Source organism: Paramormyrops kingsleyae, chromosome 14, assembly GCF_048594095.1.
Source record: "Paramormyrops kingsleyae isolate MSU_618 chromosome 14, PKINGS_0.4, whole genome shotgun sequence".
Lineage (NCBI taxonomy): Eukaryota > Metazoa > Chordata > Actinopteri > Osteoglossiformes > Mormyridae > Paramormyrops > Paramormyrops kingsleyae.
This window is the reverse complement of record NC_132810.1, coordinates 19,813,067-19,826,663: the sequence shown is the minus strand read 5'-3', so window position 1 is coordinate 19,826,663 and position 13,597 is coordinate 19,813,067. Positions and strand designations below refer to the sequence as shown.

Here is a 13,597-nt window from a genome sequence, read left to right as displayed (position 1 = left end):
CAGCTTTTAGGAGAACCGATAGAATTCTCCCCTCCAGAGCAGTGTTTGATGCACATGGGTACGGGAGAAGGGTGGAAGAGGCTGGAGCCAATCAGAGATGTCGGCAAGGATCACCAGATCATGTGACACCTATCAAACCAACGAGCAAACGTGCGACTGGTGTCCGTGCCCAACGCCATCATCAGTGATGGTGGCTTTTGACCTGGCGCTGCCAAAACCTGTGCCGATGATGAGCTGCTTTCTCAAACCGCCATGTTGGGGCAGAAATGAGAACACAGGAATGCACAGGTGCGGCAGACCCTCAGCGAGAGGGACTGCCATTTTGTTACATCGCTGAGAGGTTAAAACGGGAGATGCACCCTTTGGTGACGCACATGTCATTTCTTAATGAAAGAGCCCTATTCAGGTTCTCTTTTCAGCTACATTAGCCTTCCTAATTCATGTACAATAACTTTCATGAGAATTTAAGTAAGAATTTACAGACACACAACACTGCAAAACACTGCAAATGTTATGGAGATTACACTTGAAATCTGTAACCTTCAAGAAACTAAGTCTAATCATTGAATATTATCAAGGAAGACTATACTGAATCAGTAGAGTAGTACACCTGTCAAGAACACGGTTTAAAAAATGAGGGACTTGTTCCGGCTAAGACTTCCAGGGCTATTTTGAGATTCAATGCTCTGTTTAATAAATTAGTACTTTAAAGCGAGTCAACATCTGTGCCTGAATGAATGTAGATCACACCCTCAGGACAATACAAAACACGGCTGCAACCAGAGCCCAGAATGTCTCCGCAAAGGCACCATCATCCATCGATGTAACGCGGTACTTAACGTTTCGGCACGCTTGGCCCACAGGCCCCCAAGCTATGCTACAGAAATTCAGGCTGAGTAACATCTCTCAAGGGCATGTTTCTGCCCTGGATTTTCACCTGCAACCCTTTCCTGACTGCTACAAAAATCAATTCCTTTTTGTAATTAATAAAAAAAACAAATATGAAATTATACTTTTTGCATTGGCATGCAAGCAACTAAATCATTCAATCATTCAACTAAATCATCATTCACTGCGATGCCTCTGACCTTTGGAGATCTGATAGTGCTACAATGAATGGACAATAAAAAAAAATGTATATATAAAAAAGATGAATATCACTGATTTATCAATTTTTGATTATGAATGTGTCTTCTATGGGCTGTCTGGCAATGAAATGATCCGTGAGCACCTTATTCACACCCAAATAATTTTGGAACACAATGATGCACTCATTAGTGATTTAAAAACACTATTAACAGCTGAACTGTTTTCTGGGTCAGTAGATCATGGGCGTGCAGGGCTGATCGCTGATGGGCTGGATAAAGGGGGTTTCTTGGGGGTTAGGGCTGTTTACTGGCTTACTTAGATCTCTCTGGGGATGCATATCACCCAAAAGGTTCTCGAAGGTTCCATATAGTTATGCAGGAGCTGCTACTCAGAAAGGGTTAAGGCTCCTTCTGGGGTTTTTGGCTATGAAATGCTCTTCCTGTTCCCCGTTTTCCATGTTTTTCCTTAAACTGGCTCAAGACCAGGCCTGTTTTTTGTCATTCTGAATAAAAGAGCAAAAAAGCATTTTCATCCATGTCTTGGATGAAATTCTGGTCCAGATCCCTGACAGGGAGTCCCCCACAAACGCCCAGCCGTGAACGAGCGGGCGTCTGCGCAATGGGTGCTCGCAGCCGGCGTACCTGCGCAGCGCTGCGTCCGCCTGCGCCTCCTCGGTGATGAGCTCGGCCTCACTCTGGGCGATGCGCATGGCCAGCTCGCGGTCGCGGCGCTCCTGCTCCAGCACGGCCTGCCTCTGCACCTCCTCCTCACGCTCCAGGGCCAGCTGCAGCTCCATCTCCTCCTGAGACACACCGCATGCCCCCCCCCCAGGGGTCAACCGAGCGTGACGTACAATGGACCCCACAGCCATCGGGAATCCCACATGCTAACATCGAGCAATGCTAACGCTAACAGGCTAAAGGTCAAAGGACACTAATACATGGATGTTTCCCAATATGCGTACTTGACCATACTTGTGTTCCCATGTACCCAGTTTACGTCATCTTCCATTGCTGATGATCAGTTCCAATACTAAGAACACAGGAAGGTAAAAATCCCCAGATTTGGTTCTTGCCCCACCCCAAATATCAAGGATACATCGGTTGCATCCTTACCAACCACTCCCATGATTCAATGCGCCTCAAGTTCATTCTTGGGAGACAAGTTTGCAAGACCGGTCTTGCCAAGACCATAAGTATGCATTCTTGGCATTGAGAAACGCCCCACGTCATTGGCTGATTTGGTCAAGGCCACAGCCAATGAGAGAAACCCTGGAAGTAGGCTGATGAGTAAATGACCAGGGAAGGGCAAAATAAATACTGAGACAGGGAGCAGGGGGGTGTATAAGTAACTGGAGCAACCCAAGAGCAACTAGCTAAAGTGAACAGGCAGCTGCCTGGGGCTAGGGGACGACAGAGAGGCCACCAGGACAGCACGCTCACCCCCCGCCCCAGGGCGGCAGTGTATTAGCCAAATGGGTCAGTCCACTGGTACTCAGAGACAGGAGGACCAGCTCAGTCTAGATCAGCCACACCAGAGCAGTTAACGGCAGTCCGTGGCCAGGCCGCACCTGTAGCCTCTTCTCATCCTCCTCCCGCTTTTTCCTCTCCTCCTCCTCGCGCTTCCGTTTCTGCTCCATTTCGGCTTTCCTGCAACAACGCATTGAATTTGTTCCTCTGATCTAAAGCAACATCTGATTTTTCTTGTGAGCAATGGGGGGGTTAAGGGCCTCGCTCAGGGGACCAATGGTGACATCACTCTGCCGAACCTGGGATTTGAACCTTCTGATCGCGGGCACCGAGTCTTGACCCACAGAGCCACAAACACTTTTAAGGCTAAGAAAAAAAAAAATATGCTGGTGGCTTCTCAACCCAGTTAACTGCGAAAGCGAAACATTGTGCTTAAAATCTCATAATGACTAATGATTACAATAATGGGGGTGCGATGTTTGTCTCAGTGGGTGAGGGTGCCGTGCTTGTGATCAGAAGGTCACTGGTTCAAATCCCAGGGTCGGCAGAGTGATTTTTGCCCTAACCCACTGAACCATACACCACCCCTGGTACTACCACACATGAAAAGCCAGATTATGTCACACGCTAGAAAATGGCTACCAGTCTATAACCCGAACAAGCTATAAACTCTCACATTTATAAAGTCTCTAGCACCATCTTACACCCGTTAATCCTCCCCTTGACCTTGACCTTAGGATGTTAATTCAAATCCAATTTGAGTTTTCAAAAAAACATTTAAAAAAAAAAAACAAAAAACAAACTTCAATGTTTCCAATAAATACTGGAGGCCTGAGACTGATTAAACAGTTATGCTCAACCAAAGAATTTCATTGGCACCTTCGTTTCTTGAAGGCGACACTGCGTGCCCTTCGAAATATTTAAGCAGGACGAATTAGCATAATGTGAATTATAATAGAGCTATAAAGTTACTGCCATTCTGTCACACTTCAGGTAACTTTAAAATTTAATACACAGTAAATTTTCCTGCCGGTGCCCTTCACAAACACAGTGGGTGTGTTCTTGGCTGTGGGCTATTAAATCCTGCAGTCTGGCCTGTCTAATTTAATAGCCTAGCTTTAACAGACTGATTCGGGGGACCAGGAATGAGCCATCAGTCCTAAATAAAGATTATGTGTGCAGGCAAATGTGTTAGCTAGCTACCACCGCCGCTGGACGTGAAGGACCCCTCACTCACAGGCGTCGGTCGTCTTCTTCCTGCTTGCGACGGGCCTCCTCCTCCTCGCGCCTCTTCCTCTCCCGTCCCATCTCCTCCTCGATCCTCCGGAGGCGCTCTCGCTCCTCCTCCTCCTGCTTCTTCCTCTGCATGGAGGCCAATAGCTGCTCGGACCGTCGCACCAAGCCCTGATGCTCCCGGTCGATCTCCTCGTGGGTCATGACCGTGGTCTGCCATTTGTGGGGGGGGGGGGAGGGGGGGAGCAGCATCATTCACGTGAGGAATTTCAGAGGCACCGAAAAAAAAAAGAATTATCCACAGAGGCGGCCTATTTTGACTCACTGCTTCAGAAGAAAGTACTACAAATTGCACAAATCACCACTTTACATTACTATGACAACGGTTTTCCATACTAATGGTCTCCAAGCGAAGACAGACGAGATACCAGGTTTCACTGGTGAATATGAAGTCCATGAAACAGATTTGTTGTATGGTATCCACTTCACAAATTCCATTTTTACCAAAAGAAGTCTACACTGCGTCTGCAATAATATACTCATTGATGAATATATTTATGTTACAATATTTGGTAGATTGTTGTTCTACCAAACATTAAGCATTTTGGAAAAGACAATCCCAGATGCTATAAAAGGATATTACAGTGACCTATACAATACAGCTATCAAGCATGAAAGGAAAAAAAAACGACAGATGCCCAACAGATGTTGGTGGACACAGACTGCTAATCACCTCACGCAAGGTACTGGATTAGGACAATGACTTGACCTTCGAGTTTCTTTCTGAGAACTAAATAATTACGAATCATACAAAAAAAAAGTATGGGTAATTAACACAGTACTTGTGTTCTGAAGTCATTCAATCAGTGTGGGATAGTACAAAAGTTACAAGTCATTATCATTCATGAGAAATAATTATCAAAGTGGAAAAAAAGAAGCCTGATGGATGACGGAAAAATTACTCAAACGACGTGGGTCAGCACATAATGATTCAGGGGTGGGGGCACAAAATTTCAAATGGCGGCCTGAACAGCAGTGAGCACAGGGTTCTGCTTGAATGGCTGCACCTTGACTTTTGCCATGAGGGCTCCGATAGAGGCGTCCAGCTCCTGGATCTGCTTGCTCATCTCCTGTTTCCCCTCCTTCAGGCCGTTCACCACCTCGTTGAACCTCTCCATCCTCTTCTTCAGGTTCCTGACCTTCACCAGGCCATTAATTCTGCAACAAAAGAATGTCAAAAGCCAGTAATTAGAACTACAATCACCGCACACACACAGACACACACACAGACACACACACAGCAACAAATCAAACGGAACTGGCTATCCAGTCATCTCATTCCCACCCAACCATTTCATTCCAAAGACAGAAGACTACTGATTAATTAACATGTTAAGTGGCCAATGGTGTCGCAGCATTCTCTACAGAGGCGGAGCCAAACCTTGGCATGTGTTTCCTCTTGCAGAGCCACATGCGGACCGTCTTCTGAATGGTCACACAGGCAGAGGCCCGGTATTTCATCTTATTCTTTACTACGGTAACAATGAGAGAGAGGCAAAGTTCGTGTGGCTCACCTACGCGGGACTTACACAGACTGCAGGTTAGGAAATAACTCGTGAAAATGGAAGTGAACATGAAGTAAAAAGCACAGCAACTCAAATAAAAGAATGTTTCTTCAAATCTGTGCAAGTGGAAAATATTTCCATATAACAGGAAATTGAAGGTGAAGGCAGCGAACAATTTGACACAAATTCTGGACAAAATTTTGGAGCATTGCAGGAGTATTTCAGCAAAGCGCTTTGTGAGATGTTTTCTGAATGAAGGACAGTGAATGAAGGCTCCTCATTCCAGGTGATTGAGTGGTCGGTGGTGGTGGTGGGGGGGTACGTACGCTTGATGACGGACAGCGAACACCACTGGACCTTCTTCCAGCGGCTGCAGACCAGCCACTTATTGACACGTTTCAGCAGCTCTGCCAGGTGGTCGGGGTCCGACTTCATGATCTGGTCAAACTCTGCAAACTGAGAGAGGGGCACATTTTTGTTGGGGGGGAGGGGGTGTCCCCGGTACAGGGACAATCACAGACAGTTAAATCCCGACTCTTCGATCCATGAGCTCTTTATATCCCAAACTTCATATATCACAATTACTGTTGGTGCAAGAGAGCCCAACCAGATACATTTCTAAAAAGAAAAATACATTTACAATACATTATTACTACACATTTACAATACATTATTACTACACATGGATTTGACTAGCACTAGCCACATTTTAAAATGTATCTTTTCAACATAAATTTATTTTATTTAGCAGAAGTTGCTCAAATGGCATTTTCATATGACCAGTAGGGGGTGCAATTGCACCCTCTGCACCCCTGGTAAAACTGCCTGTACCTCTGGTAGGGAGATCATTACCCATCTAATGATGGGGAAGAGCTAGTGGAGCACAAATCACCTTTCCGGGTCGGAAGAACACGCGGGTCAGGCCAAACTTGTAGTCCTTGTCATTCAGCCCCAGTGCTTTAAATAAAGCCTGGAGCAGGAAAGGAGAGCACAGGTCAGGGATATGGAGGAAGGCAGGGGGCAGGCGAGCAGGCGGGGGGGCTAATCCGCAGACAGACCTTGCAGAAGAGCCGGGGGTCCAGTCGAGTCAGCTTGGCTGGCATGTACTGCTTGTACATGTTGTAGAGCTCGTGGAACGGGGCCCGAGAAGGAAACCCCCCCTGCATGAGGTCCAGAACCGACACCATTCCTGATGGGGGCACAGAATACTCTGTCATGCATGAAGACCCCCACCCCTAAGCCAGGGTAGATTTTACACACACACTGCGCGCCACTTCATGAAAAATTTGTGCGTGAAAATACTGCAGCTACACATTGAGCATGTGGATGGAAATGATGCCGTAAGTCTCATCTCCAGTTTTTCAGCGGGTTCAGGATACATCGGGTCCATAGATACCTGAACACTGCAGCTGGGAAAGAATCTGGGATCCTTCAAACTGGTGGCTCACCATCTTGAGATTGGGCTTCACACAACGAATGAAGCTAGACCCCTTAAAACAAACACAAACAAACGGATAGTTACCTAACTAAACTATGAATGAGAGACAGGGATTCTGCTTCCCAATGGGGGAATGTCAATCAAAAAGCCTGAGTTACACCTATAGAAACTCACCGTGCTGCGAAGCTTTTCAAGTAGAAGGTTCAACTGTGTCTGTAAAAGAAGGTGAATACAGGGGCTGTTACTCGATGGCCGACACTCTTGGCTATAACATAAAGCAAGCCGGACAAGGACCTTAACGACAGTCAAATCTGCACACGCGCGTCTAAAGAGCAACTAGCAATTTAACGTGAAACATCCATTCTAGGAGCCGGAGGAAACTTCATGCGATCATATGTCATATGTCACACGCATGTTTGGGCTGGGATGTCGGACAGACGGTCTCTGAACACTCCCCACCAGCCACTGTGTAACACAACCATACAGAAATGGGGGCGGGGGGGGGGGGGAACCTGGGCCCGTGCAGGATAACTTCTGGTGCATTATTAAGGACACAGTGATGAACCATCACGAAAAAATGCCATAAATTACCGAAAACAGAAAATAAATAAATAAAATAATAAATTAGAATTTAACTTAAGCCTGAATTATATCTGTTTTCCAGGTGAGGCAAATGAAATAGATTATTCATTGAGTGGTGCATATTGAAATCTACCAATGAACATCTACTGTTGCATCATCAGCAGCATTAGCCAAATCTCAACATGCACTAGAAAGCAAAAAAAGTGTATCGTATGGTGAACAGGCTTTGGCAATTTAGAAATAAAATGAAGCAGAAGAAGGTTATAACCAAGTCAAAAGCAGACAGATGAGTGGACGTGACTTCATGCCCCCCCATGACCCCCATTGTTCAGATGCTTTCCGTGGTTCATGAATACAGCTGTTATAAATGTCCATCTAAATGTCATGACGTTGCCTCTCTTAATCGATAAATACCAGTCGAGACCAGTTCAGAGGGCCTCTAATCAGTATGTCAAATACAATTAAACATTTTCAACTTTTAACGACCCCTCACATTTGTGTGTTCTGTTCACATCTGGAAAAAAAATGTAAACGATTAAACTTGTGAAACTGAACAATCAGGTCATCATGAGCACTGGCTAACAGGCTGTTGGGGTGTCACTCAAGCTGTTCTCTCATTTATGATTAATACACTATAGGGAAATTTCAAGTGCTGAATACAACCAAGTGTCAAAATCGATTCTGCTGTTTTGGGAAAGTGTAGAAAGTGAAACTAATAAATGACATAGCTATTGATCTAACCGGTCAAGCTATTTCGTTCTATCCTAAGAAGCGATCTTCTTATTGTGAAGACTTTACGGTTCACTTACGTTTAGTCGCTTTTGCTGTTTCTTTAAAAACAAATTTGCACCGATAAAGCTGGATATTTTATTTGAGTAAATAATGGCTCTGCTAAACTGTTTTAACCAATTTACCACCTGCTGCCCGCTTTTCATTATAGACGTTTTGCATGAACGGCTCCTAAAATGTGATCTGTTCTTAATCTAAGCCATTCATGCAGAAATCAAGATAATTCCAAAGCATTCGCAAACCTCTCACAGCTGCACAAAAGCTATCGGGTTTTTTTTTGCAATCTAAAAAACTTTCCTGAATAATTCAATTGAAAGCACCGTAAACCGAAACTAACTTCCAGTTACGAGTTGAGATCCTTAACTATTTATGGGGCCGATGCACGGCTGAGTGGGTTAGGACGCTGAGCCTGTGATCAGAAGGTCACTGGTTCGAATCCCGTGGTCAGTAGAGTGATGTCATTGTTGGACCCTTGAGCAAGGCCCTTAATCCCGATTGCTCCAGGGACTGGCTGACCTTGACTTATCAAATGTACATCACTTTGGATAATAGTGTCTGCTGAATGTGTTTAGGCTACCTGTGATGCGGCAAACAGCACAGTTCAGTTTTATCACTAGAATGAATAGCTCCGCTCATCCTTGAGCTCAGAGAGGAGACGTGAATACAGTGGGTGGTTAGCAGACTAGGGAACAGAAGCACGGCCTTCACATTCCTCACAGATAGAACAAATTCACCACACGAGAACCAGTTACCTTCTCGCCCTGGCTGATTCTGTGTTACACCAACCACTACTTTACTCCCTACCGCCATCTGTCCCCCCCTCTAGACATGCTGAGCTGACTTTATTCAGCACACAAATCACGGCTCTTAGGGAAGAGATCTGGAGACAGGAGGTGGTGGTCTCTGATTGGAGGGGGAACATACAACAGAGAGGGAAGAGTCAAAAGGAGAGGTATCAGAACATTCAAGAACACAGATACAGGCAGCAGAATTTAGCAGAGATTATAAAAAAATCTACCACAACTTATCCTTCAGATTTAATACAAAGTCTTTTAAAGAGTTCTAATGCTAAGGAGTACTTGGTCAAAGCAAGTGTTTATATTCCCATTATGTATAAAACTCCATTATGACACCAATGACTTCTACACTGAAAGGCCTCTTTGTCCAGCAGAGTCACCACAAAGGCGTCTGCATTCTTCACCTTGAATTTGTTGCCCACACTGATGAAGTTGAGCTTGCCGGCCTTTTGCTTGGAGTCCTTGGAGTTATTGGAGTTTTCGAAGAGCTCGCGAACAAAGGCGTCCTTCGATTCACACACGAGACACTCCAAGGACATGTGGAGAGCATCATTGTTCTTCTCCACAAACTGGGCCTAGGAGCACACCGACATACCCCAGAGCATGAAGATCAAGCCAGGAGAGAGGAACATGATACATCTGATGCACATTCTCACGTGATGCCATAGGATGGCAGTTTATAAACAGTTTCAGAATTACACAATTACGATCTAATTAAGAGCTAAGCCCTTAATTGTCTGACTTAGTTTCAGTCATATAAAATGCCCCTAATTTTATGGCAAGATAAGGATGCAAGAGGTTTAACTCCAAATAGCATTACTGAAGCTAGACCCAAAAAACAAAAGATTCTTAAAGTCAGCATATGGACGAAGAGTCTTATTGTGGATCAAATTACCGTTTCGTAGCACACGGCGCCTGCAAAGTGCCTGATGATGAATCCCTCGTCATCTCTCACGTTCCGGTGGACCGTCAGCTTGGACTTCCTGGGAACCTGAGGTCGGGAGGGGGGGGGGGGGGGGCACTCAGCCATGACCTCACGTAACCTCACACTCCCCAAACCACAGGGCCGGGCCCATGTCGCCACTGACGGCTGGGATGCAAGGTCGATGCTCACATCAAGATAAACAAGCACCATTTCTCAGGAGAAACAAACGTAGCATAGAAAACGGACCAGAGCAATGGAATGAGCAGAAATGCTCGTGCTCAACCTCGCCAGAGCGAAGACAAGGCGAGAGAAAAAGCAGCGGAAAGGACAACAAAACAAAAACAACAAAAAACTAAATTTGCTCTTCTCCAGTGTACAGTTATGATTCTCAACTACTCTGCAGAAGCTACTCCAATAGCCGGACACTTAATTAAGAAGAGCAACATCGACCCATGTATGTGTCCCCACACTTATTTGTGCCGTCCTCAAGCAAAAACACAGGACAGATATAAAAACTTAATGATCCGAATATGCCAGGCATTAATTTCTGTGTATGATCAAATCCATACTGGGAGAGAATAAGTTTGGGGGGGGGGGGTCCACCATACACCTCCTTCCTGACATTAAGTGGAATATAGGGTCTAAGAAAAAATTGATCAAAAAAGTCAATGCAGCCTGACTAACAGGTGAAATTATGGCACCGTCTCTTTAACAGCAGGCCCCGCCCACCCGGCTGTGATATAAAAACACGAAGGTGCATCTCACGGTCAGACGGAAGTGGTCCTTGTGCTTGCTGTGCACAGTCTCCACAAAGTGCTGGTCACTAGGCTGAGGTAGGCGATTCTCTTCGTCCAGGATGTCGAGGATGCCGATGACCTTGGCCTCCACCAGGTCTGCGAGATAACATGGAAATTCAGCTTCCTTCTGCAGCTCACCAACTGATGCTAGAGTAACTTTATAAGGTTATGACTTTTATCCAATTTAAATCCAGCAGAATGGCTATAACTCCTATAGTATATTACCAAATACACATTTCTTCCAATACAAGAAATGATGACATTTCTTCTCTGATTAATAGAAAATTTTTGTTTTTATGTAAATATGCAACCATACAATAAAGGCAGAAGAACATTAGCTAATATTTTTTTTACAAAACAAATTGTAATCTATGACAAAATAAAGTGTTTGTTGGGTTTATTGTTAACATCAAACACTGCACAACTAAACTGAATAAAATTAATTTCCCAAACATTTCCATAATAAAGGCTTCAGAAATCCCAGATGCTTGTGAAATGAAGTCTGTCAACTGCAAAGCAAAAGTGTGTCAATTGCAGAAAGACACCCGTTTAATGGTTCTGAAATCTGCAACAATTCTGATAAATGGTCAGACCCAGATCCCTCTCCGTCAGATGCGGGGGTGTCCCTGTCGATTACGCTACCAGCCTCTCATCAGTATTTTATCTATCCTGTATTTTTATTGAAATATTTCTTCACAATGTGCAAGATTCTAAAAACATTCTCTCTCTGATCATCATCTTAGCAAATAACAAATATTAGGGGATTCAAGATGGTTAGCAAAAGGTTACCAGTGTGATCCACCGGAAGGACAAACGCAGCCTCTTTGAAGAGGTTAACTAGGGAAGCAGATGCTGCTCTTGGCACGAAGAATTTGTACATCGCAGATAAAAAGCTAAAGACAAATTAGCTAGGAAAGTGAAAGTGGCATCTTAAGCTCACTGGCTGTACTGGGCAGGCTCCAGTGATTCCAAAGACTATGGCTTTTCTGTCTAGCCCTTGTCTCCGCCGCTGGCCTATAGGATCAGTGCCAAGACTTTTGTTCCCAAGCACCTCTGTCCATCGCCACATTCGCTGCCAGTTTATCGGAGTCTGTTCCAATTTATGGTTGGATGAATTTTGCTTTTGTGTGTAGGCTGAACCTGAGTTTGATCTTGACTGCTGCCTGCTTTCTTTGTTCCTAGATTGCGAGCCGTTGTCGGAGGGGGGGGATGGGGGGACTGTCAAACTCAGTGTCGGCGACACACGATGTCGGACTTGAGAGGGCTTTTTAGCCGGCAGAGCTCAGGGCTATGGGAGACCGGGGGGGAGGGGGTCGTGCAGAAGATTTTGCTAGCGATCAGGACAGACCTATGCAGTCTTGGTTGTCGACGTAATGAACTTCGTTGACACCAAGGCCCTCCTTCTGGTACAGCTCCTGTTCCTGTAATCATGAAGAGAAAAAAAAGAAAAATCATCAGTTCATCATTTTACTTTGCCTTTATCTATAGGTATTTATGAATTCAGCAGTATATCCATCATTTAATTTTTAATCCTAGGCTGGGTCTCAGAGTAGCCTGGAGAATATCCGAGGCAGCATAGGGCACAAGACAGGGGGATGGGATGTTAGTCCCTTGTATGGTACAATGACACACTACATGTAATATAGAAACACCGATTCGTATCACTGAATGTCTCTGGACTGCAGCAAGAAACCTGCATGACAGGGGAGAACATGCAAACTCCATCCAAACAGAGAAAAAGATGGTCAGATTCAAACTCCAAGAGGCAAGATTGCTTCGCACAGAACCACACTACCACCCCCAGATCAGAAATATATTCCAAGAGAAAAATTGTCTGCCTTAAAAATATTCAATATTTTTGAACAAAATATATTTAGCAAAAATTTTTAGGCCTTAAGGTGCGTGATCTCGATGGTCCTAATGAATATGCATTTCTCTTACATCCCCAAGGCAACCCTACAAATGAATTAAACAGAGGGGAGATTTAACTTCATCACCTTCCCTTCTAGGCTAGGATTTAACATTTTGGCCTCTCCAAAGTGACGGAAAAGTCACCCGGCATTTCAGAGGGCTGCCTGGCGGCCAGGCAGCCAATTGGAACGCGAGGCACGTAAAGGAGCAGGACCGCAGCTACGTCCGGGGTCCTCACCTCCTTCAGGATGCGCTCGTTGAAGAACTGCTGCAGCTTCTCGTTACAGTAGTTGATGCAGAACTGCTCAAAGCTGTTGTGCTCGAAGTATTCTTGAGGAAATAAAATCGATAGTCAATACACGTTCATCCCAAAACACTATCATCATCATCATCATCATCATCATCCACTGACCAAAACCAGCGATGTCCAGGACTCCAATGAAGTTGGTCGAGTTCTCGAAAGGGAAGCACTGGTTGACCCTTTTCACTACATGATCAAAGAGACGGCTATAGACGGCCTTGGCCAGTGCGTCCCGGGCGTTGTTTGCTTGTTCTACCTTCAGTGGAACCCTAGGGAGACGAAGTAGGTCAAGAAAAGACGCCAGTCATTCCGTGGGTATACCTCATACTTGTAAGGCAGATGCAAATGATTCTATCAATGTGGGTAGGTGATTTTTCCTACAAATGAGCATGAAACTACAAAAAACAAAAATTTTGCATAAAAGTTGTGGGAATAGTAGGGCAATCCGTGAGCGGATTGGCCCGAGGCAAAGCGTGACCTTCCCACCTCTCTTCCGGCTACCAGACTAAGTAACGTGCAGCTTAAGGCTATGATCTTCGGAGGTGTGAGGCAGATGGTTCTGCGGATCCGACTGAATATGCCAGAAGCCTTCGGCACTGACCCAAGCCTCAGGGAACGGACCAGCGCTGAGGCTGACTTGGAAATGTGCCGGTAATCTACCGTCACCATGGATTTACGTATTTACACATTTTAATCACGTT

General features: G+C 45.1%; 1 protein-coding gene across 7 annotated transcripts in view; it reads right to left on the bottom strand.

The window, feature by feature from the left end:
* myo6b (myosin VIb) overlaps positions 1-13,597 on the bottom strand; it is a 38,657-nt gene that overhangs the window by 5,007 nt on the left and 20,053 nt on the right. For 5 of the 7 annotated variants that reach the window (XM_023839225.2, XM_023839229.2, XM_023839228.2 and 2 more), the window contains exons 13-28: positions 13,008-13,165; positions 12,834-12,925; positions 12,033-12,105; positions 10,653-10,780; positions 9,858-9,953; positions 9,367-9,537; positions 6,969-7,007; positions 6,753-6,846; positions 6,415-6,545; positions 6,249-6,326; positions 5,683-5,812; positions 5,233-5,323; positions 4,859-5,009; positions 3,796-4,004; positions 2,660-2,738; positions 1,731-1,891 (exon numbers count right to left, since the gene is read on the bottom strand). In XM_023839225.2, the coding sequence (XP_023694993.2) occupies positions 1,731-1,891; positions 2,660-2,738; positions 3,796-4,004; positions 4,859-5,009; positions 5,233-5,323; positions 5,683-5,812; positions 6,249-6,326; positions 6,415-6,545; positions 6,753-6,846; positions 6,969-7,007; positions 9,367-9,537; positions 9,858-9,953; positions 10,653-10,780; positions 12,033-12,105; positions 12,834-12,925; positions 13,008-13,165 (1,881 nt within the window). Of the gene's footprint in view, positions 1-1,730; positions 1,892-2,659; positions 2,739-3,795; positions 4,005-4,858; positions 5,010-5,232; positions 5,324-5,682; positions 5,813-6,248; positions 6,327-6,414; positions 6,546-6,752; positions 6,847-6,964; positions 9,069-9,366; positions 9,538-9,857; positions 9,954-10,652; positions 10,781-12,032; positions 12,106-12,833; positions 12,926-13,007; positions 13,166-13,597 lie in introns of those variants that run through there. The other 2 variants (XR_011982405.1, XM_072698782.1) reach the window with 2 other exon arrangements.